This window comes from Bolinopsis microptera, chromosome 11 (genome assembly GCF_026151205.1).
Source record: "Bolinopsis microptera isolate Bmic1 chromosome 11, MBARI_Bmic_1.0, whole genome shotgun sequence".
Classification (NCBI taxonomy): domain Eukaryota; kingdom Metazoa; phylum Ctenophora; class Tentaculata; order Lobata; family Bolinopsidae; genus Bolinopsis; species Bolinopsis microptera.
The window spans coordinates 6,203,729-6,229,020 of NC_087082.1; the positions used below are offsets into that span (position 1 = coordinate 6,203,729).

Here is a 25,292-nt window from a genome sequence, read left to right on the forward strand (position 1 = left end):
TGGGACATGAGGATAAATTGATGCCAATTGAACAAATGATGAGTGTAAATCTTTAAAATAGCTGAATTATATCGTGATGAGGCATTTGCTAAACATGTTTTCAGTTTTGAGCTATCGTCAGTAGCATATCAGCTTGACGGATGTTACTCGTCTAAATTTCTTCGAAGTAGCGCGCGCCGCTTTCTTCTCGATGGCAAGAGCTACGAAGTAACGCGCGGCGGGCCAGATCATTAACAATGGTCAACATATCAGCCTAAAATAAAAATAATTTGTGCGATTGAAAAATCTCCCAAAATTGCATCAAATGGAAATATATAAATAAGCTGCCCAATTAATTATTTTAGTGGTTTATTCATTTTCGAGGGTGTCTAAGTGAAACAAAGTATTTAGTAAAACAAAGTATTTTACTTATTAGCAGTGCAATCAACTCATATGATATAATTATAAGAAAATAATAGTATGTCACACATATTAAACTGTTACGTTTGAGTAGTCGTGCCATGGCTAAATCTAACTAGGACCAGTGGTGTCGATTAACATTTAATAGGTGAGTCTAAGTGATACAAATATCAGAAAAGTGTGTCAAACAGTATACATACATTCAATTAAATCAAGTGATGCAATTGGCAGAGCACAATCAAATTTTAAGTGTTGCAATTAGCAGAGCACAATTCATTGCTACCAATAATTTTTTCAAAAAACATTTTAACAAAACACATGATCTACTCCATTATAGGGGCAGGGATGAGGTTGTATGAAACTTCTGATAGCTGAATCTCACGTTTGGTGTCCACCTTCTTTCCTCGGTACCCTCGTAGAGCTATAAGGGTTGTTCTCAACATTGCAAATCTTATCATAGTTCTCACGTGTCTTACTACATCGCAGTACCTGGCCTCTCCTTCCTTTTTCTTGCAATGAGGTCTGCTACTCTGTTGACGAACTGCTTACACTCTTTAGACATTCCTCCAGATGTGAGGAATACAGCCGGGGTGAAGGTAGCCTTCTCCACATTCAACACTCTCTCCAAGTACTCGTCCTTCTTCTCCTCTTTCTCTTCGTATACTTCTTGAAGAGTTGTTGTCCTGTTTGATAAGCAATTGGGGTGTGAAACCCTTATGTCAAGAAAGGTCTTATCAAATGGAGTCTAGCAGATACATCAAGCCGAGCTTGGTCACCTGTTATAGTCTTGGGGTTGAGGCTGTCACCCTAATTTACCTTCTGTAGCTGGGGTTCAACTTTTACATCATGACATACCTCACGAAGGAGATTTTCCATTGTGTCTCTGATGTTGTTGTGGGTCATTATCACGTAGCCCCCTAGCTTACAGGTGAGAAGTGAAACAAATTTTAGTGAAACAAATTTAAAATTTTATCCTTTATTTTACAATCATAATATAATAATATTTATAAGCCTCCGTTTTGAAAGTTTTAAATTTTAATATATTCACATTTCTATTTAAAAATTCAATTTAAAATATAAGTTAATAACTGGCCGCCAAAGCCGCGCATTCATGAAAACAGGATTAACTTGTTTATAATTATACGACCAATAGAAATAAATTTAAAACTATCCATGGTTTTTAAAATAAATTATAATCTTCAATCTTACCTAAATCCAAAGCCAGCTTTGTAATAAAATTTACTATTAGATCATGATATATCGTCAATTCTAAATATTTACAATGCAACGTTTCATTAATCTATAAACAAGCGTACTCCAGCCCCTTCACGAATCTGTTCTTATGCGGCGCGGCTCAAGCCTTCGTGGGGTTTACCATTGCCCAATCCTCCCAATCTTATTGGTAGACTTAACACGTCTCTTTCTAAGTCTGAGATATCCCTGCCCAGCATCTTTGGCAGGAGCTTTTGTCTTATCTCATGTTCTAGCGGCTCCATGGCTTCAGAGATGTGGGGCACAAATGGAAAATTTTATAAAAAGATGGATCAAAACACAGATCCAAGGACAAGGAGACCCCACTGCAGGACCATATGTATGTGCTATTGGCTAGTGCATGGCCCAAATATAAAAAGGTTCCAGTTGTCCAGGAAACTGTACGTAGCTGGTCAACTAGTTTAGAATTCCGACTAGGCTTGATGAGTTCTGGGTTTTCTTGAGGTAAGATTTGATGGTGCCAGGTTTGTTCAGGCGGACATGGAAATAATGCGAGGAATATATATATAGATATATAAAAATCATATCTATATAAAAATAGATCCAAAAATAAATCCAAAGATTCACACGGCAGTCATGGAACTTCCAGACAGGATGCTTTTGAAACAGGTACAATTAGCGCTTTTGTAATTAATTGTATGCAAGGGATGGGATGCTGATTGACTAAGCTGGTTCAATGCCCCAGCTATTTAGGGGGAGCCACTCAATTTCTCGCCCAGGTGTTGCCAATTGCTGGGTTTCAAGTAAAAGCTTTTTGATACGGCTCTTTATAATTGAGATGGTGGAGGAAAGGTCGGAAAATTTACTAGAGCCAGGGACTATGACATTGTTTTCATTAGGAGTGCATTTATCGAATATTTTATCAACCAAGCTGTTCCATATAGTCGTACCTTAGAAGACAAAATTGTGTTTGGAAATGTCAAGTTTTTTATAGTTAAACAATTACCATTGTTTTAAAACGGTCACGTTCAATTATTTCATAAGATTTATACAATTCTGTTTAAAATAATTTACCTAAACGTGGAGAAGTGGAAGACCAAAGGAGCTGACCTTTCAATTCCCAGTGGGCGCTGGGCGCACTGTCTTAGGCAGGTGGTGAAATTATTTTCACGAACTTCTAAGGTTTTAGGCGACGTATTATTTATAACTGAAATTGCACAATCTTCTGGTGCAGACTTTACGAGTTTAACATTGACTCTGAATGTTAGGGTGCCCGATATCATTATATCAAGGGACAACATTTACATATTATTGCATCTAAATTATTTCACTTGCATTAGGTTTAGAAATTTATTCTCTGGTTAACAGATTTCAAATGTTTAATTAATTTGTAGTATGATAGTATATAAGAAGTTATTTAATTTTGCTTGGGATGTTGTGTTGACTGTTATGTTGGGGTTTAGTGGTGGTATGGAATTTGAATTTTATATAAATTTACACTATGAGGAATTTGAATTTTATATAAATTTACACTATGAGGTTGGGGCATTTTGCATAGTAAATATGGTTACTACTCCTATATATCATATTATTTGATTGGTATTCGATTTCTGATTATTTCCCTAGGAATATGATTATTATATCTCAATTTGGCTTTAGGTAGGGTGCCCCGCTAAAAGAACTGGATTCTTCCAGGAAGCATCCCGTGCACAGAGCTTGGTCTACATATATATTAAATTATTAACCATTCATTCTGTATGTGCACGAAAATTTATTTCAATCAATATCATAACATGATCTGCTGATGCACCTTTTAGTTGGACCATGTTGGCCACCATATGTTATTTCCAGGACTACTACCTCTCTGTCAATGACATATTTGACAACCAACACATCACCACAATTGTCAATTTCGCAAACCGCACCAAACGCTTAATTGTGCCGGAAGAGCTGGATCAGACCGGGGTGACTTAAAGTATTATCTCATATGCTGTCTCGTCTCGTTTTACTTTTCCAAACCCAGCTGGCATTTAAGCGTATCATTTTGACTCATATATCATCTTACACCATCCTCCACCAATCACTCTGATTTCACCGGCAACCTTCCCCAAGGTTGCCACACCCCAGAGGTAGGCAGAGCATCTCAATGCTATCCTCTCGTGGGCTATCTTGGCCCAAGCCTCTCTTAAAAAAAAAAAAAAAAATGTTGGCCACCTTAAATAAAACAAAAGTCAATAAAACAAAGCTAGTTGTTTGACTTTGACCAAGGCCAAGCTAGGCTGACACAAGTCTTTTTTGACATACTTTCCAGTAGTACAGGGTGGCCCATAAGTGACTACCCACACGCAACCTCTTTATAACTCACGTAATTCGTCTCCAAATTGCACCAAAATTTCAGAGATTATAGATATGGGTCAAACTTAGATTTCCTGAAAGTTTCGTAAGCCACACCCAATTACAGTGGGCGTGGTGTGACACTCCCTCTTTTTCACTATTGTCTTCATAAAATGAGAACGCTTTAAGCTAAGAACTCAAAATTTTTTGCACACATTTGGCTTGATAATTGAAAACTTTTCCAAAAGTTTCAAGTTCATTGGTTAAAATATGGCTAAGTTATGACCATTTCAAAACTCATCGGATACGTGATCCGAGCACTCAGTCAGTGATCTCGTCACTTGGTTAATGGCCTGTTTGGCTCACATGCACCGCTTGATTGGTTGCATGTGGGCCGGCCTATACAGCTGACAGCACCTAAAACGCTATCACACGAATTTATGGTGGTGTCACCATTTCAGGGCTTGTTAGCCCTGCTAGTCACAGGTTCCTTACAATCAATAAAAAGGAATGAACCATCCATTGAATCATCGAAAATGGTTCACTATCCTCCCTTTACTGCAGAACAACGATTGTTCGTCTACCTGAAGAAAGAAAATGGGGTGTTCTACCCTCAGATTAAACGACAATTTCAGATGAAATTCAACCGACCACCCCCTTGCCGGAAAAGCTGCTTTGACATTCATCACAAGATCAAGTTTACGTTTTCTGCACACGATCGGCGAAGAGTCGGCAGAAGACGAACTTCGAGGACTGTCGAAAACATCACGATGGTTGTTGGTGACGTAATGGACACACCTAAGATTGGCACCCGGAAACGAGCTCCTGCCTTAGACATCAGCAGAACAACCCTTCAGCGAATCCTAAAGCAAGACCTTTCTAACCGGGCCTACCGAATCACAAAGAAACACAAACTTTTGGACCGTGATTTCCAATCGAGGATAGATTTCGCCAACACATTCCTGTCGAAGCAGAATGTGGATCCATACTTTGATTTATCCTAAAAATTTGTGTTTTCCTTTCTAGCAAAGTCATCATCGGTATCCAATCAAAGCTTAATGAACCAGCGTTAATACACGCTAACGCCTTACTCTTGATCAGATTGGGTGACGAGATCACTAATTGAGTGCAAATATCACTGACTGAGTGCTCGGATCACATATCCGATGGATTTTAAAATGGTCATAACTCAGCCATATTTTAACCAATGAACTTGAAACTTTTGGAAAAGTTTTCAATTATCAAGCCAAATGTGTGCAAAAAATTTTGAGTTCTTAGCTTAAAGCGTTCTCATTTTATGAAGACAATAGTGAAAAAGAGGGAGTGTCACGCCACGCCCACTGTAATTGGGCGTGGCTTACGAAACTTTCAGGAAATCTAAGTTTGACCCATATCTATAATCTCTGAAATTTTGGTGCAATTTGGAGACGAATTACGTGAGTTATAAAGAGGTTGCGTGTGGGTAGTCACTTATGGGCCACCCTGTATATATATAGGCGTATGTGGCGTTTATTGGTGTAAACGTCATTCAAACAATGTATACATTCAATTAAATGAAGTGATGCAAGTGGCAGAATCAAATTTGTTTAAGTGTTGCAATTGGCAGAGCACAATACATTCCTACCAATATTTTAAATTGTGGTGTTTGAATTAGAATCAAACTTACACAGTAATACAATATAAATAGTAATTAATTTAGAGATGCTTCAATCTGCTGCAAGCATGTTAAAATCAGTCAAAACTCAAACACTGTTTATAGAGTGCCAACGGGAGAAGCTGGTAGATTTTGTGAGGCAGCATTGCTTTTAATGAAGGATCTAGTGTGTGAGAGATGGGGCTCATACATTTTAGTAATATCTACTAAATTAGAATTAGAATTAGAATTAGAATTTACTTGAGCTTCATCACCTTCAAAAGTGGAGATTACTCTTATGATAGGAAGGTAAGAGCCAAGAGGTCGGGTGTTCATTCTGGGTGACAGGCTTTTCTGACTTGCAGGGCTGGACGTTCTGAATTGAATACTTTGTTGAAGATGTTGGTGACCATGTGCTTAGGATAAAATTCTTCAGACCAATCTCTAGTCTCTACAACAAGAACTCGTGGCATTATATAGGGGGGGGGGGGGGGGGGGGGTTCATGAGTATGTTTGAGAGTCTCAACGAAAATGGCCAAATTCTCATTGTCATTCTCATTCGAAAATAATTTTTGAGTGGACAATTTTTGAGAAAATGAGAAATCCATGCTAAATTTTTCAGATTCAAAAATAATTTTTGAGATATTTTTGAGTATTCCCGGCGAAAATGTTAAAATTCTCAGATTCAAAAATTCTCAAAAATACTTTTGACCCCCCTATTATATAGGGCTTCAATAACAGCTACAGTTTCTGTAATCTAATCTAGCCATTTCATACCTTTAGCCTCCTCTTTGCACAGATTATTAAGAGATTTTTTATTCTTCTTACGGGTATCTTTATTTTTGGCTAAAAGCTGTTGGTCAAGCTCAGAGGCCGTCAGGTCTACGATCTTATTGACTGGCTGATCCTCCGTTGGGATTTGTCTCTCGTAGTATTTCATAGAGTGCTTAGATGGGAGTGGGCACTGTTGGGGCTGGGTAGAATCAAGCTGGGATAGATCCTCTAATGATGAATTATGCGTGTTGATGCTGTTGGTGCTGGAATTTGAGAATATTGTTGATATTAAGGCACATGTTGAGACTTGCTTCTTGGATGTTGACCTTAGGGGTTGGAACAAATCCTAATCCTTTGCTAAGAACAGCAATGGCTCCTAGTGCCCAATAATTCTTTTTTGGTGCGACTTACTATTACCACTCATTCGAGGAATATGTTAAATCAAAAAATATTTGATGTTCATTTTTTTTAATGAAAGTTCATTTTTGCATTTATTTGATTGATTAAATGATTGGATCTAGCCAATATGTATTGAATTTATTTTTGGCTGTTTAAATTACATTGCTCTGAAAAAAAAAGAGAGTTCTAGCTTCTCAGATGACCGAGATGTGAAACATAACAGATGTTTGCAAACCCAAGTTCAACTCTAATAAATAAAACAGCAATAGATAACTGAAGTTGTATCGGCTCCCTTCATGTTGCAGGATGAAGTACATTCTGGTGGTTTTGTCTACAGCTCCAAGTACTCTCCTTTCAGTATACGGTTGAATTTCCATTTGCCAGATCTAACTCTGTATGATAACACAAGGTCCTGCAGGAAGAAAGTATTTTGCCAGGAGCAGTGCAGTTGTTCCTTAACTCAGTTAAACAAAAATATCAATTTTATGCCAATTCTATCCATTAGTGAATTACTGATACATTTCAGCATGTACTCATGTACTCATTGAGAAGTAATGTAATTATCAAACATAATATTATTATTGTCATCTCATTTAAAGTACACAATAATTCTAATAAATAATCCCTCCTCCTTCTTTTTTAGAGTAGCCATGCCGCCAAAAAAGCAAGCCGCCGGTAAAAATGACCAGAAAAAGAAGGAAAAAGTCGCTGATGACAAGACTTTTGGAATGAAAAACAAAAAGGGAAAGAAGCAGCAACAACAAATTCAACAAATTAAAAGTCAGGTCATGGGTAATCAGAAGGACAAAAATAAGCAGTTGGAAGAAAAAAGAAAGCTCCAAGACCAAAAGAAGGCCCAAAAAGGTATGCCTAGTGTCAAAGTTTCATCACATTGTAATTAGATAATTATCATTATTGATGTTCTACTTTTTCTTTAAATTTCTCAATCCTTACTGTTTTTTTTGCTACTAATTTTAAATTAGTTGAACCTTCTGGCTTCTGTTAACCTTTCCAACGCAACGGGCAGTAGTTGAACTCATTTAGCAAACTTAGAAATGACCCTCTAAAACCCTGAGTAGATAATACCATCCTCTCCATTGTCCACCTCTATTGCCAGTACACAGGCTAGCGAGTAGGCTAGTACTGAACTTCTAAACACCCTGACTTACAATCATAATACTACCACAACTATCAAATCCAACTGCATCAAAGGGATTAAATCATTACATTTCACCATTCTTCATTGACCAGCATTCCTCTAATATAGTAAGAGATAGCTTACCATTGAAAACAAATGTGCTCCTTTTTATTTATGTTCATTTAAAATTTTATCAATAAAGCAATAGTTAATTAAGATATTTTTTGTAGTATTATATGCATGTAATATGGGGTGTTGAAATTCTGAAAATTTTAATAAATAAATTAGATTTCAATTTTAAATTTAATGCTTGAAATTAATACCTAACTCCTTAAGGGGGCCGGGGGGGGGGGGGGGGGGTCTTCATCAAAATTATCTCGAAATCGACTTTATAGTTGTTTCTGATAGAGGGGAGTGATATCTATCAGCTGCTTTTGGTCCCATGGAAAAATATTGTTCCTAGCCGAAATTATCGCTGGTCAAAGGTCAGCGCTTATGTGTAATTGTATTGCGCGAGCGATTTTCAATCGCGCGTTCTGAAAATCGAGTCTAAAAATCTATCTTCTCCTACATTTTTTGAGCAATCACCCTCAAACTTTCAGGATATGTTCTTAGGATCAGTAAGAAGCTCTAAAAATTAAGGTCCAAGAATTTCAAAATCGAATTAAAAATCTTTAAAGGCCTATCTCAAAATTCTGGCTCTAGAGTTCTCTTCTTACTGATCCTAAGAACATATCCTGAAAGTTTGAGGGTGATTGCTCAAAAAATGTAGGAGAAGATAGATTTTTAGACTCGATTTTCAGAACGCGCGATTGAAAATCGCTCGCGCAATACAATTACACATAAGCGCTGACCTTTGACCAGCAATAATTTCGGCTAGGAACAATATTTTTCCATGGGACCAAAAGCAGCTGAAAGATATCACTCCCCTCTATCAGAAACAAATATAAAGTCGATTTAAAGAGAATTTTGATGAAGACCCCCCCCCCCCCCCGGCCCCCTTAATAATAACTTAATAAAACGTAACTTCTTCATAATACATAACTCCTCAGATGAACTGAACCTGTTGTTTAGACCACTACAAACAGTCAGTGCTGGCGGAGACCCAAAGTCAGTTCTGTGTGCTTTCTTTGTACAAGGAACCTGTCAGAAAGGTTCAAAATGTAAGTTCTCTCACGATCTCTCCCTGGCTGGCAAAAGTGAAAAGAGGAGTCTGTACGCAGACAAGAGAGATGGCAAAGAGGAGGAAAAGGAGGGCGGCATGGACCAGTGGGACCAGAGCAAGTTGGAAGAAGTTATTGCAGAGAAACATGGCGCTAAAAACAACCGTCAGACCAGTTCCCAGATCTGTAAGCATTTCCTCAAAGCTGTGGAGAAGAGTGTTTATGGGTGGTTTTGGGAGTGTCCTAACGGAGGAAAGTGTTTGTACCGACATGCTTTACCACCGGGCTTTATACTGAAGAAGGACATGGTTAAAGAAGATACGAAGAACGAATTAACCCTTGAAGAACTTATTGATATTGAGCGGAAGAAACTTGGCCCTAATACTACGAAGGTTACTTTGGAAACGTTTACTGCTTGGAAAGCTAAGAAGATCAAAGAGAAAAAAGACAAGCTTATCGCCACTACAAAGAAGAAGAAGGGAGATTTCAAACAAGGTTTGAACATTTTACTAAGCATGTTCTTGATCGGTGCTCTGAAATATCCAGAATAACATAAATGTTGAAACTACTAAATATTCTCTTTTTTGTGTAAATTATATTAACATTAACCTCTCTCCTAGGACGTCTGCTTGGTTTCAGTGGTCGTGAAATGTTTGCTTACAAACCAGAGTTAGCTGATGCTGATGACGACGAAGCAGAGGATGTGATTGAGAGGGAGGTGGAGGAGGAGGAGGAGGATGTGGTGGTTCATGATGTGCAGGAGACTGTCATAGACCTGGGTGATATGGAGGTTAGTGTGGTACTTAGTTCTTAGTTAGTGATGTGTAGTACTTAGTTAGGCATCATGTAGCCGGTGGGCCCGACATGATACGACATATCTTGACACGTCGGGGTTTGTCGGGATTTGTCAGGGTTTGTCGGGGTTTGTCGGGGTTTCCGGTTTGTCGAGCCTGGAGGCTTTTTTTTTTTTTTTTTTTTTTTTTTTTGAGTCTCCCAACAAAAAGCCGAGACGGAGTCATCAATCTTTACGTGGAAAAACACTATACAAGAAGGCCTCATGTAGCCGGTGGGCCCGAGGCAAAACCCCTCGACAAACCCCGTTTGTCGGGGTTTGTCGGGATATGTCGGGGTTTGTCGGGGTTTGTCGAGCCTGGAGGCTACATGATGCCTTTAGTTCTTAGTTAATATTTAGTGATGTGTAGTACTTAGTTCTTAATTAGTGATGTGGAGGTTAGTTCTAAGTTAGTGATGTGGAGGTTAGTTCTTAGTTAATGATGTGTAACTTACTTAGTTCTTAGTTAGTGATCTGTAGTACTTACTTCTTACTTCTTAGGTAGTGATGTGTAGTACTTAGTGTTAATCTGTCGTGTAATCTTATGGAGGGGGAGGTATTGCAGAGGATTTAATAATGTAGATCGTGTAGACTGTAGAGGCAATCTCACAGTACAGGCCCATCTTTAAATTTGTATGCAGTAGAACAAATACTTGTAAAATAACTTCTAATACTAATAATTAGTTTATTTAAAAACATATTTATCAGGATGACGAAGAAGAAGAAGAAGGAAAACCTGGTCCCTCACTACAGAACCACCAAGACAATAATAACATGCAGATAAACGAAGATCTATTCGTTGAAGAGGGATTAGAAGATTTAGATATTGATGACTCTGATTCTGATTCAGACGACTGAGCTTAGCTCAGCTTAAAATTTCTTAGAAATTTTCCAAATTGATTGCTCCTGTCACATCTAACTCAGGGGATATGTTAGTTGAAAAGTTTGCGCTCTGTCTCTAAAGTAGTTTCTCTATCATTTAACATCTTTTACTCCTATGATAGTATAAGAGTTCTGATATTTAGACATCATGCATTTTGTTTTAGAGAATAAAATGGTGGGAATGGTGCATTTATCTTAATATATTGTGGCAATATGTTGTCTTCTTAAAGTAATGATGATACAATTGGATCATTTTGTGGTAATCATATTGATAAAACATTATCAAATTATCAATAACCTGTCGTCCAAAATTTTGGTAAATAATCAATTAACTGTTTCTGTAGTCTTACCATATTTTGTTAATTAGGGCTCTTGCTGCGTGTCACAAGTGCATTCTTGAACTTGAGCTGTTCTTTTTAAAGCACATTTAAGCTTTTGCTGCGCAGCAACTACTCGTATTAACAAGATTTGGTTACTATACACAGTACAGTTCTTTAAAATATAGACTTGTAGTCTAATTAGCTAATTGAGATCCATTTTTATTTAATTTATTCGCTTAGTACAGGTGTTACGTTTTGTAAGGTAAATGAAAATTGGGGTGTATTACTTCAGTAGAGATTTGGAAATTTCTTAGCATTTTTAGGTTTTTAACGTTTGCCAGATAAATTCATTTGGTCTGGTGTTTCACTCTCTAATAATGATTTCGTTCTTAATTTCTGTTCACCACGATTCTCCCAGCTAAATTATAAAATATTAACTTCCCATCTACTCTATCTTTCATATAAAATGTAAGATCCCTGTAACTGTGTTTCTATATAATATAACATACCGGCCTTATATTGTGTAGGTTTACAATGCCCAAAGTAAGGAGAAGCAGGAAGCCGCCCCCAGAAGGCTGGGAGCTTATAGAGCCCACTATTGAGGAACTAGACGCTAAAATGAGGGAACACGAAACTGAGCCACACGAGGGAAAGAGAAAGGTACGTAATGGTTACTAATGGTTACTAATGGTTACTCAGGGTTACTCATGGTTACTAATAGTTACTCATGGTTATTACTGGTTACTCCCCTTACTAATGGTTAGTAATGGTTACTCATGGTTACTCATGGTTAATCATGGTTAGTGGTTACTAATGGTTACTCATGGTTACTCATGGTTACTAATGGTTACTCATGGTTACTCATGGTTATTAATGGTTACTCATGGTTACTCATGGTTACTCATGGTTACTGGTTACTCATGTTTACTCATGGTTACTCATGGTTAGTGGTTACTAATGGTTACTCATGGTTACTCATGGTTACTCATGGTTACTCATGGTTACTCATGCTTCATTCCAGCTTTACAAGGCTTTTCACTCTTCACAACAGCTAGAAAATGTGACAATTTATCAAATTGTAACCTGATTAAGTTGATAGCAATGATTTCACAAATTTATCTAAAATGTTATTCAGGTTGAAGCTCTGTGGCCGATCTTTAAGATTCACCACCAAAAGTCACGGTACTTGTATGATTTGTACTACAAGAGGAAAGCTATCAGCAAGGAACTGTATGACTATTGTATCAAGGAAAAGATAGCTGATGCTAATCTGATCGCCAAATGGAAAAAGGATGGTTATGAGAGGTTATGTTGCTTGCGTTGTATCCAGGTAATGTGTAATTTAGAATTGTCTCAGTGAATACTTTGTTACTATGCGCTCCGTGTTGCTTGCTATTCCATTTATTTGACAGATTTGCTAATTTGACTTATTTCAGGTCAGAGACACCAACTTCGGTACTAACTGTATATGTAGAGTTCCTCGGTCAAAATTAGACCAGATAAAGATTGTGGAGTGTGTACATTGTGGTTGCAGAGGGTGCTCTGGATAAACACTTGTCAATATCTTGTCAGATCAGCTTTCTAAAACTAGTCTTACGGCTCGGACAACAGATCACGTCCGGGCGGACACATTTTATATTTTATTTGTAGTAAGGCGCAAGAACATTTCTTCAATTCAAGTTCAATCGAATATCATGTTTAATGCGCGTCTTTAAGTACGTGCGCGCGGCCACCTCTCGTGAGTTTTTATTTTATTTGTAATTATCGATTACAAGGGTTTATGTATAGTACACATGGTATAGTTTCGTGTTTCCTGAACCTGTTGACAACTTTTAACATCAAATCGTTGACCAGTTCCACAAATGTATTTTACGGTGTTGTATAATGCGTTGAAGTTTTCCCCGTTGAGCAACAAACTGCAAAGTTAATTCTAATAATGAATTTCTGTTGCTATATTTTACCACATAGTTGTGATGTCTTTCATTGCTTTACATCTTCTTTTATTCCGTGTGTTGTAACTACCTGACGAAGTGTTTTATCTCTTTATTCGTTCTGACCTTTAAACACTCGATTTTTGTACTGTAGCATTACGACAACCTTTAAACATATTGAATATTGACCGAAATTTGTCAGTTTATAGGATTTGCTATGCAGAACCCCAACGAAGATACGGAATGGAACGACGTTCTACGAAAGAAGGGAATCATCCCAGAAAAGGTAAAATCGGGACTAGGGCGAAATGTGACATTTTGTGTTCACACACACTACGTAATCACTTTTTGGCGAATCCCCCCCCCCCCTCCGTTATCAGTTTTACACATAGCTATTGTGATAAAATTACACTAGGAGTAATTATTTGAAAACCACCGCCCTCCCCCCTCAGTGATTACGTAATATGTGAACGACCCCTATTTTTAAAGGTGTTGCTCTTTTCAACTCAGCTGTAGCTTTTAAAGTTCTATACTATACTCGCTCTTCAGGAAAAGGAATTGGAAGTTACTGAAGAGCAAATACAATCGATGGTGGAAGATGCAGTACGGAAACAAATGGGAGGTGAGTTCCGGGTTTTTAGATCTGATTTTCTTTTTGATAGGCGTAAGAAATAAAAGAATTCTGAATTCTTTGGTCGAACAATTTTCGAACAAATTTCGCTAAACTAACTAAATTACCAAATTTTCAGGTAAATTGATGGAGGAGATGGACTTGGACGAGCTGGACGAATTGGAGGATGAAGAAGACGAGAGAGTGTTCGCTGAAATCAGGTAGTAATTTCTACTGCTGCTCTCTGATATTGTGTTATATTTAAGTAAGACGAGAGAGTGTTCGCTGAAATCAGGTAGCAATTTCTACTGCTGCTCTCTGATATTGTGTTATATTTAAGTAAGATGAGAGAGTGTTCGCTGAAATCAGGTAGCAATTTCTACTGCTGCTCTCTGATATTGTGTTATATTTAAGTAAGACGAGAGAGTGTTCGCTGAAATCAGGTAGCAATTTCTACTGCTGCTCTCTGATATTGTGTTATATTTAAGTAAGACGAGAGAGTGTTCGCTGAAATCAGGTAGCAATTTCTACTGCTGCTCTCTGATATTGTGTTATATTTAAGTAAGACGAGAGAGTGTTCGCTGAAATCAGGTAGCAATTTCTACTGCTGCTCTCTGATATTGTGTTATATTTAAGTAAGACGAGAGAGTGTTCGCTGAAATCAGGTAGCAATTTCTACTGCTGCTCTCTGATATTGTGTTATATTTAAGTAAGACGAGAGAGTGTTCGCTGAAATCAGGTAGCAATTTCTACTGCTGCTCTCTGATATTGTGTTATATTTAAGTAAGACGAGAGAGTGTTCGCTGAAATCAGGTAGTAATTTCTACTGCTGCTCTCTGATATTGTGTTATATTTAAGTAAGACGAGAGAGTGTTCGCTGAAATCAGGTAGTAATTTCTACTGCTGCTCTCTGATATTGTGTTATATTTAAGTAAGACGAGAGAGTGTTCGCTGAAATCAGGTAGCAATTTCTACTGCTGCTCTCTGATATTGTGTTATATTTAAGTAAGACGAGAGAGTGTTCGCTGAAATCAGGTAGCAATTTCTACTGCTGCTCTCTGATATTGTGTTATATTTAAGTAAGACGAGAGAGTGTTCGCTGAAATCAGGTAGCAATTTCTACTGCTGCTCTCTGATATTGTGTTATATTTAAGTAAGATGAGAGAGTGTTCGCTGAAATCAGGTAGTAATTTCTACTGCTGCTCTCTGATATTGTGTTATATTTAAGTAAGATGAGAGAGTGTTCGCTGAAATCAGGTAGCAATTTCTACTGCTGCTCTCTGATATTGTGTTATATTTAAGTAAGATGAGAGAGTGTTCGCTGAAATCAGGTAGTAATTTCTACTGCTGCTCTCTGATATTGTGTTATATTTAAGTAAGATGAGAGAGTGTTCGCTGAAATCAGGTAGTAATTTCTACTGCTGCTCTCTGATATTGTGTTATATTTAAGTAAGATGAGAGAGTGTTCGCTGAAATCAGGTAGTAATTTCTACTGCTGCTCTCTGATATTGTGTTATATTTAAGTAAGACGAGAGAGTGTTCGCTGAAATCAGGTAGCAATTTCTACTGCTGCTCTCTGATATTGTGTTATATTTAAGTAAGACGAGAGAGTGTTCGCTGAAATCAGGTAGCAATTTCTACTGCTGCTCTCTGATATTGTGTTATATTTAAGTAAGACGAGAGAGTGTTCGCTGAAATCAGGTAGCAATTTCTACTGCTGCTCTCTGATATTGTGTTATATTTAAGTAAGATGAGAGAGTGTTCGCTGAAATCAGGTAGCAATTTCTACTGCTGCTCTCTGATATTGTGTTATATTTAAGTAAGATGAGAGAGTGTTCGCTGAAATCAGGTAGCAATTTCTACTGCTGCTCTCTGATATTGTGTTATATTTAAGTAAGATGAGAGAGTGTTCGCTGAAATCAGGTAGCAATTTCTACTGCTGCTCTCTGATATTGTGTTATATTTAAGTAAGATGAGAGAGTGTTCGCTGAAATCAGGTAGTAATTTCTACTGCTGCTCTCTGATATTGTGTTATATTTAAGTAAGACGAGAGAGTGTTCGCTGAAATCAAGTAGAGATTTTCGCTGCTCCTGATATTTTATATAAGATGAGAGAGTGTTCGCTGATTGAATGTTTTGCTATATGAAAATATGCCGATTTCGATCTCACTAATGTTTGGGTAAACTCCTCAGAGCAAAGCGAATTGCGGAGATGAGAGCAACAGCGTCACTTGCAAAATACGGAACAGTAATGGAGATAACGGCCCCTCAGTACATTCAAGAGGTGAACAAGGCAGGGGACGGTGTGAACGTTGTTCTTCATCTTTACAAACAAGGGTAAGGAATTCTCTTACTATTTTCGTACCTGTTTTGTATCTTAATTGTAAATATTTGACGAAAATAAAAAACGAACCGCTAATTACTACAGGGTGGGCCAAAAGTCAGTGTGCAAACGTTGGCCTTAATAGCTCAGTCACTGAGTGCCCAATTGAAATACTTCCTTCTGGTATGACTTAGTACCACCACTGGTTCGAGGAATTTGTCAACTCGAAAAATATTCGCGTTCATTTTTTTCAAATGGAGGTTCATTTTCACATTTTTTTGATAGTTTGGATAATCGGATCAAGCTAAATGTTATTGAATTGTGTTTGGCCATTCGAATTACGTTTGCCCTGAAAGAATGAGAGTTCTAGCTTCTCAGATGACCGAGATATGAAGCATAACAAGCTTGTTCATTACGTGTGATCAGGTGATTGGTTTACCTAATCACGTGATAAGGTGACCCCGTTAACTACCCCGTTAAACATTATGGGAATTGTTAAGGGTGCCCAATTAAGGTGTCGTGTCACGGTGTCACATAATCACCCAGTCAATTTGTTAACGAGATACACAAAATGCTTGTTAACTTCGTCATTTCTAATCCGTTTTGCCTCATTTTTTCAGATCATATGCAACATTTGATAATCTACCGTCTCTAAAAAAATTAGGCGTTCAGGATTTTCAGAGAAAACAATATAGGTGTTTTAATATTGAATGGGCGTGGTCTAAAATATTCGAATTTTCAAATTTTGACGACGGAATCCTCGAACCAGTAAGTACAGTATGCCATCTGTAAAGCAACAGCTCTCAAATATAAAACTCAGCGGAGGTATAAGACCCAACGTTTGCACACTGACTTTTGGCCCACCCTGTATAAAGAGTGACTCTCATTTTTAGACATTTTCCAGATCAACAAAACAACTAAAATGTTAACTTCCTCATTAGTAACCATTAGTAACCACTAACCATGAGTAACCATAAGGATCCCCCTCTGTGCGTTGCTGAACCAACATCTGACAACACTTGCCCGCAAGTTCCCCGCCACCAAGTTTATCAAGAGTATCAGTACTACCTGTATTCCTAACTTCCCTGATAAGGTCAGTTCTATTTTCTCACATTTATGGTAAGCTATTTCAATTGTATAGACACTCTTCCCTTCGTTAATGATATTTACTTGAAATACAAATTTCTTCTAACTGATTGCTCTCCATTTCATACATTGTCGGTTCAATTAACCAGAACATTTCCCCCAGAATCTGCCTACGTTTTTCATCTACAAAGACGGAGATATGAAGACACAGATGGTTGGGGCCGTCACTTTCGGAGGGATGAATTGTACTGTTGATGGTAGGTTACCAGTCATTATTGATAGATAACAAATAGAGATAGGAGGGATGAATTTTACTGTTGATGATAGGTTACAAGTCATTATTGATAGATAACAAATAGAGATAGGAGGGATGAATTTTACTGTTGATGATAGGTTACAAGTCATTATTGATAGATAACAAATAGAGATAGGAGGGATGAATTGTACTGTTGATGGTAGGTTACAAGTCATTATTGATAGATAACAAATAGAGATAGGAGGGATGAACTGTACTGTTGATGGTAGGTTAAAAGTCATTATTGATAGATAACAAATAGAGATAGGAGGGATGAATTGTACTGTTGATGGTAGGTTACAAGTCATTATTGATTGATAAAAAATGGAGATAGGAGGGATGAACTGTACTGTTTATGGTAGGTTACAAGTCATTATTGATAGATAACAAATAGAGATAGGAGGGATGAATTGTACTGTTGATGGTAGGTTACAAGTCATTATTGATAGATAACAAATGGAGATAGGAGGGATGAATTGTACTGTTGATGGTAGGTTACAAGTCATTATTGATAGATAACAAATGGAGATAGGAGGGATGAATTGTACTGTTGATGGTAGCTGTAGGTTACAAGTCATTATTGATAGATAACAAATAGAGATATGAGGGATGAATTGTACTGTTGATGGTAGGTTACAAGTCATTATTGATAGATAACAAATAGAGATAGGAGGGATGAATTGTACTGTTGAGGTAGTACATTAGGTGACGACGGAAAAATACCTGAATTTTGGCTGAAATTTGAATCAATTTGTTCAACAATAACCCCCCGGGTCCTTCAACAAATTCTTCCAATTTTCCGTCCAAATCAAACAGAGCTTATGTTTCCTCATGCAATACCCGTGCACCCCCCCCCCCCGGCCCCCCTGAATCTAGACCCCCGGTCCGGGGAGGGGTGATGGTTCGGGCAAAATATGCTGACGTAATGGGGGCCGGGGGCCGGGGGGGGGGGGGGGGGGGGGGGGGCTTAATGCTGACAGTTGCTAACGCTCCCTTGTATAATTATGCTCGTATGATACTATTTTGGAATTCACGTTCTTTTAGACTATCTCTGAACAGTATTGTATTGATGGACACTTCCTCGCCTTAACCTGTAAATTGTATGGGGGTTTAACTAATGTGTCTTGTTTCAAGCACTGATCAATCAGAATACAATTCTAAATCATGTTCAGATACGATTATAAATTCCAACTTTTTTGACTAATTCTTCTGTACTACTACTAATCTCGAATATTTGGTGGTCTATCGATTTACCTCACAGATTTTAAGAAATGGGAAGTGATTTAAAACTTAGGGGCATTTTTAACTTCTAGTAGTTATGCAGAAAAACCTGGTTATTTTTGGTAACTTTTATGCGCTGAATTCGAGAAACAATTTATCTTACCAATATGTCTGCACACGAAATTTAGACCATTTTGGTCAATAACACACTCTTTCCAAGCTGCTATCACTTCCACATTCCCTCCATAACCCCCCTCTCCCTCAGAGCTGGAATGGAAGCTGCATAAAGTTAAGGCAGTCACCTCCACTATGGAGCGGGACCCCAAAGAGAAGCGCCATATTCCCGATGCCATGACGTCAGCAATTCGACAAGCAAACTACTATGACTCGGAGAGCGACTAGAAGTTTCTAGGAGAAGTGTGGTTAAAAAGTGTGTATTTGTTGGTTTTGTATATTATCATGTATTCTGGTTTACTTTTTACGAGATGATTATATTTTGTTGTATTTGACACGTGTACGAGGGCAGGCTCGCTGTTACCATGGTAATACGAGTATTGTACTGATATTTTCCTTCTCCCGAAATATTTGTCGCTACTCTTTATTGATACTAGCTGGTATATGGAATAGTACTGTAACTCAGTTCTGAGTGAAAGTCACCTCATCATATAAGTCCACTACTCGCCACATTCGATCATGGTTGAAGTAACTTTTAATTCTCAACTAGGTTAGCAAAAGCGAAACTTTAAAGTTTTGTGAGCTTTTTTTCATAGGTTTTAAATTTATCCGACAATTCCATTTTTAGTTTTTATTCGGGCTGTTCACTGACCAATTTTGTCTTTTCATGTATTTTATAGAATGTTGCTATTGCTCTATTGCGAAATTGGAATATTCGAAAATGTTCCACAATATTGGTCAACATTTACTGTCGGAAGTTCACGAAACAATTCGGGAATTTTCAACAATATTGGACAAAATATGAACATTTTGATTATATTTATACTCCGAAAAGTGCCGAAAATGTTTTTTGGTACTCTGAAATATGAAATATGGATTCTGCAAGCTAATTTTATTTTCCGTACTGTATTATAATGGTGTTGTATTTTGGGTTTCAACCCTAGCTTTATTAAAATAAAGGCATGTTACATTGTTCAAAAATATTACTGGCAATAAAGACATATTACACACTCATAAAATAACTCTATAGTACCCGAAGAAGTTCATTAAGATTTCTTTGATGGATCGAATATTGCGAGAAGGACAGTCTTTGGCAGTAAATCTGATGAAATTAGACTATTCTTGGAAAAGCACTTGATGAACAAATCTTTAATTTCTCTGGCTTCTTTTAAATTAATGGCACCTTTCTCTTAATGCAACCATAGAGAACAAAATTTGTCTCAATTGAGCTGAGTGCAGTACGCGGTGGAGTCCTCTCTCATCGCACGTGCAAGAATTTCCCTAGTTTCAATTAACAGTGCAGTACTGACGTTAATGTCCGTCTAGTTAAATTTGGTATAATCTCCTATATCTACAGTAGCCCACAATAAAATTGGTAGCACGGTTGTCAATAGCTTTCGAAAGAGCCGCCGATCTCTGTCGTTTCAATTGTGCTGCTGTATGCTATTCAGCTAGGCCGGCTCTGTAAAAGTCTTTCTGCACGACCGCGCACCGCACGTGCTGCCTCGACCGCTCTGGTTCCACCTGCTTGTCCAGCCTGGAGCCGTACACCGAGGATGATCTGAGAGCAAACTTTATTAATACTTTTAATTAATGATTAGTACGGTACTTAGTCTGTTGTCGACTACTATCGAGTTACACACTCAATGTGAGAATGTTTCATTGTTACGGAAACTTTTTTAAATCTCCAAATTAGGATATTTAAACATTTAATTCATACTCAATTGATCGTCTGCGGTTATGGTATGCAGTGGCAATAAAATGTGTCACCATATAATGTTCCGTGTCATAAAATTAAAACACAGTGTAGGCAAGCTTGGACAAAACTTACAAAAACGGCATAATTATTAACTTGAAGGCTCCTAAATGCAATGTTCCTATTGAATCTCGACATAAATCAAATATTTCCAGTTGATGTTAGATTTTCAAATAGTTTTCAAATAGAACTTTAGTTCCATTACTACTGGGTCCACTTACCGAGTTGGTTAGGGGTCGTTCACATATTACGTAATCAGCTGGAGGGGGGGGGGGGGGGTTTCCGAATGATTAAGCTAGTGTAATTTTTACACAATAGCTATGCGTAAAACTGATTACGGAGGGGGGGGGGGGGGGGGGGGGGGGGGGTTTGGTACAAATTTTCCAAAAAATGATTACGTAATATGTGAACGACCCCCTGTTCCACTACTACTGAGTCCACTTACCGAGTTGGTACAGGTTTCCCAACATCCTCCTCTTCCACATTAGTATCGTAGGTCCGATCATCTCTCTTGTGCGAGGGATTGTAGCCCTCTTTCTGGTGGAACAACCTGTTGTGGGGTGAAGTGTAAAGAATGAATCATGTTTTAAGAAAGGAACAAGAGATTAAGTGTAATAGTTAACTGTTAAACCTTCCGGTGAGTCTGTGGATTGAGAATAACGGTGAGATTAAGTTACATGTCATGGTAATTTGGCCGTATAAGTGCAAAATTCATGATGCAGACTGGTCGAGCCGGAGTAAAATCGTATTCAAACTATTGTGGTTGTAGCTACAGTGCCATCGTACAAAACACTGACAAATGTATCTCTGCATGCTGGGCAGTTATCGCCTCGTATTACATACCTATCATCTATTAGAGGCGCAATGTGGGCAGACCCTTACATACCTATCATACGTTCCATTCTTGTCGTACTGTTTTTCTGAGTTATAATAGTTGATCTTCCTGTCCAGACATGCTTCCAGACCCTCTTTTTTGACAAAGTGTTCTGATTTACTTATCGGGTGGTTCATCTGAGTTTTTATCTCATTGTGTACGTGCTCCTTCCATTGTCGCTTTTGTTCCTCTGGATTGTACGACTTCGCTCCGTAGTTGCTCATCAGTTTGTCGGGGTCGATGTCTGTGACGGTCATACTTGGCTACGAGAGGAAGCGATTGAGTGTGGGTTTAATTTAAAGTGCTTAAAATTTGACAATTAACGTTTAGCAGTTAGAATTACTATTAGAGCTAACTCCAAAAACGTCTACTAAATAATGGGATTGGAAGTTGCCCATTTAGGAACTAAAACCTGGGTAACGGTATATCGCAGCTCACAGATTGAGATAGTAATAATAGGTTGATTATTAATATAGTGTTTTATATGGTTGAAGATGATAAATCTGTTGTCTTCTGATTTCATCATCTCTGAATTCCGGTAATCTATGCTTCAGCTGAAGATTAGATTGCATAGAAGGCAGTAAAATTGTTCAATATTCGAGATTACTGAGCCTATTAAATTTTATGCTTGATGGGCGGTTGCAAAGTGTCTCTGAACAGTACACTCTCGTTTCAGATGTAGCTATCTGGCAATTTGGTAATCTAGCTAGGCACACTTGGGGCACACCTGGGGCACAAAATAGAATTTCCTGGGGCACACTTGGGGCAAAAAGTTACTTGGGGCACACTTGGGGCAAATACAGTTGGGGCACAGCTGGGACACTTGGGGCACAAAGTTACTTGGGGCAAATACAGTTGGGGCACACTTGGGGAAATACAGTTGGGGAACAGCTGGGGCACACTTGTATTGGGCCCCAACTGTGCCCCAAGTGCAGTGTGCCTAGCTAGATTACCAGATTGCCAGCTATCTGTCTATCAAACTTATGAACTGTTCACTTGAGTTTGACAAATTGTTGACTTAGATCAAGGTATTAAATTATTATATAGGGATTCCATTATTCGATCCACCAAGAATTGTATGAACTTCCTGGGTGAGGCACAGTGTGTGTTTGTTGCAAAGAAATAGCGTGTGTTATCATCATTTTGGCAGAACATTGTCGAATGATACCAAGATTATATCTTATTAAGTAGTACAATCAAAGATGCATAGGTATGTTTGACACATTATATTGTCCGTTTAAGGAAAATGTGGAAAACTGTACGTGCAAGTCGTGCATCTAATATTATTGTGACCAATCTTTAGTTCCGCCTATTCATACGGTTTGTTTGATCGGCAAAATGAATTAAACATTGCCGATTTCTTTTGATGCTGGAATATATAACATGTATTAATAGCCAATGCCCAGTGGCGGACTGTAAGCCGGGAAAGGATTTCTGTACGACGAACTGGACCGAAAGTCCTGGAGACTTTGCAAGCTTCTTTGTTTTCATGCGATTGAATTCAATAAAGAGCAATTAAATTCTTGGAAGAGTCTTTGTTATCCAATAAATAATGAACAAAAGGAAATTTTGTCGACAAAGCAAAATAATATTCGTCTGAATGAAAAAGGTTGTTTTGTATTCATTGCTCCTTTATAAAACCATGGTTTTCTATTTACTCCGAATTATTTGTATTTCTTATCCTTATAGTATGGCCTTATACTTTATAGTTATCCTTATGATATGGCCTATCCTGCCATGATTGGTGTCAATTTGTGTCAATTTGACCGGATTTATTCAGTATGATCTATATACATATAATTAATTTTGACCTTAATACATCGTCTTTACTTAATATAAGGGGGTTCATCCTCAATGTTTTCCGAAACTAGTTTTTTAAACTTAGTTTTCATATTTTTGATTCAGGCCTTCAAAATAATTGGCTGTCAAATTCTTGGAAATTTCATGGGAAAATATTTGAAACAACAATAATTATCTAGTTGGGGCCATGAACGATTAGTAATAAGCCTAAATGATTGCACATTTGATGTAGAGCCACCATTCTGAAATTAATGTTCATATATTTAATTTGGTTGCTTTTGTTAGCTTTGAAGTATAAGTTATCATCGAAAGATTAATTCCCTGGTATGAGCATGAGCACTTCGAAGTGCAGTCGGATTTAAAGAACACAGACCGAATATTGCTTGGTTATTGGTTGGTGATCAAACGATCGTGTTTACGTTTTACAAATAAAAGTCGTGTTCCCGGAGTACATATACTTACAGATTAGGACAAAACGCTAACAGGTTTATTTTTATTGTCATTTGGCATAAAAAGTTACTCTCGATTTTCAAAATCCTCTTACCTCAGACTGGTCACATTAAATCAGTATGATTTCCTAATTAACAATTAGTTCGCTCCGTTTAATATCTATTACTATATCACTATCAGTTCAATCGACGCGATTTGATGAATCATTTGAGTCTTCAAACGTTATGTAACCCACGTAGTATATATCTAGTGAAGTAGTGAGTTACATAATACCTGCAGTGGTAATAAATTGTCGCATACATACGACCTTTTATCTATCAGTATCATTTATTAACTTATCATCCACGAGGTTGTGGTTGAATGATTATTTGACATACGTTGCATGCCACTTTTCGCGCGCGAAGCGCGCGCCGCCGAAGGTGGAAAAAGGGGCATACAATGAAGGAAATCGGACTTTTTGGAGGGACACGAAACATGTATCAAATGATTATCAATGTCTGCATTCAACTGCAATCCTTGTAGTTGTAATCAGACTATATAAATATTTTATATTTATAAAAAATAAGTTGAATTTTAAGTTTATAAACTTAAAATAAGCTTAAGTTTATAAACTTAAAGAATTTATTTTGATCATTTTGAAAGGTCGGTCACTCGGTCAACCACGGGTCCCATTTGTTAACCTAATGAACACTTTACACGTTCCAATACTGCCAAGATATGCTCTTTTGATAATGCAAAATATACTCATTGTTGCATATAATGATATATGTCATTCAATTTATTGCCGTTTCGTTATAATATCTTGACAATAAAGAACAAACAAGGGCATATTTGCTACACGTTGTATACAAATACACGCGAGAGTCTTTGACAAAAGACTCTGACTGTAACAGACTATGGCTGACTGTAACAGTCTCTGGCTTATTGTAACAGTCTCTGGCTTATTGTAACAGACTCTGGCTGATTGTAACAGACTCTGGCTGACTGTAACAGTCTCTGGCTGACTGTAACAGTCTCTGGCTGACTGTAACAGTCTCTGGCTGACTGTAACAGACTCTGGCTGACTGTAACAGACTCTGAATGACTGTAACAGACTCTGGCTGACTGTAACAGACTCTGACTGACTGTAACAGTCTCTGGCTGACTGTAACAGTCTCTGGCTGACTGTAACAGTCTCTGGCTGACTGTAACAGACTCTGGCTGACCGTCACAGACTCTGGCTGACTGTAACAGACTCTGAATGACTGTAACAGACTCTGGCTGACTGTAACAGACTCTGACTGACTGTAACAGACGCTGGCTGACCGTCACAGACTCTGGCTGACTGTAACAGTCTCTGGCTGACTGTAACGGACTCTGACTGACTGTAACAGACTCTAACTGACTGTAACAGTCTCTGGCTGACTGTACCAGACTCTGGCTGACCGTCACAGACTCTGGCTGACTGTTACAGACTCTGACCGACTGTAACAGACTCTGACTGACTGTAACAGTCTCTGACTGACTGTAACAGACTCTGGCTGATTGTAACAGTCTCTGGCTGAATCTAACAGACTCTGGCTGACTGTTATAGACTCTGGCTGATTGTAACAGCCTCTGGCTGACTGTAACAGTCTCTGGCTGACTGTAACAGACTCTGGCTGACTGTAACATACTCTGGAGGAGGATATTTAAAACATATAAGTGA

At 38.0% G+C, this 25,292-nt stretch overlaps 4 protein-coding genes across 4 annotated transcripts; 3 read left to right on the plus strand and 1 right to left on the minus strand.

The window, feature by feature from the left end:
• The first annotated feature begins 268 nt into the window (after nt 1-268).
• LOC134822630 (phosducin-like protein 3) lies at nt 269-19,040 on the plus strand. The gene is made up of 8 exons (XM_063833766.1): nt 269-272; nt 13,218-13,303; nt 13,567-13,639; nt 13,767-13,848; nt 15,820-15,963; nt 16,928-17,042; nt 17,199-17,292; nt 18,817-19,040. Exons 2-8 carry the CDS (start codon nt 13,235-13,237, stop codon nt 18,951-18,953), a joined length of 714 nt encoding a protein of 237 aa, XP_063689836.1. The 5' UTR covers nt 269-272; nt 13,218-13,234; the 3' UTR covers nt 18,954-19,040.
• On the plus strand, nt 7,393-11,440 carry LOC134822629 (zinc finger CCCH domain-containing protein 15 homolog). The gene is made up of 4 exons (XM_063833764.1): nt 7,393-7,615; nt 8,942-9,547; nt 9,673-9,842; nt 10,593-11,440. Exons 1-4 carry the CDS (start codon nt 7,402-7,404, stop codon nt 10,740-10,742), a joined length of 1,140 nt encoding a protein of 379 aa, XP_063689834.1. The 5' UTR covers nt 7,393-7,401; the 3' UTR covers nt 10,743-11,440.
• On the plus strand, nt 11,613-13,055 carry LOC134822632 (protein BUD31 homolog). The gene is made up of 3 exons (XM_063833768.1): nt 11,613-11,746; nt 12,222-12,416; nt 12,523-13,055. The coding sequence occupies exons 1-3, from the start codon at nt 11,621-11,623 to the stop codon at nt 12,634-12,636; spliced, it is 435 nt and encodes a 144-aa protein (XP_063689838.1). The 5' UTR covers nt 11,613-11,620; the 3' UTR covers nt 12,637-13,055.
• Nucleotides 19,041-19,690: 650 nt separating the features above from the next.
• Nucleotides 19,691-21,614, minus strand: LOC134822631 (uncharacterized). Its single transcript, XM_063833767.1, has 3 exons — nt 21,368-21,614; nt 20,927-21,031; nt 19,691-20,286 (listed from the first exon to the last, which is right to left on the minus strand). Exons 1-3 carry the CDS (start codon nt 21,610-21,612, stop codon nt 20,169-20,171), a joined length of 468 nt encoding a protein of 155 aa, XP_063689837.1. The 5' UTR covers nt 21,613-21,614; the 3' UTR covers nt 19,691-20,168.
• Between the last annotated feature and the right edge of the window lie 3,678 nt (nt 21,615-25,292).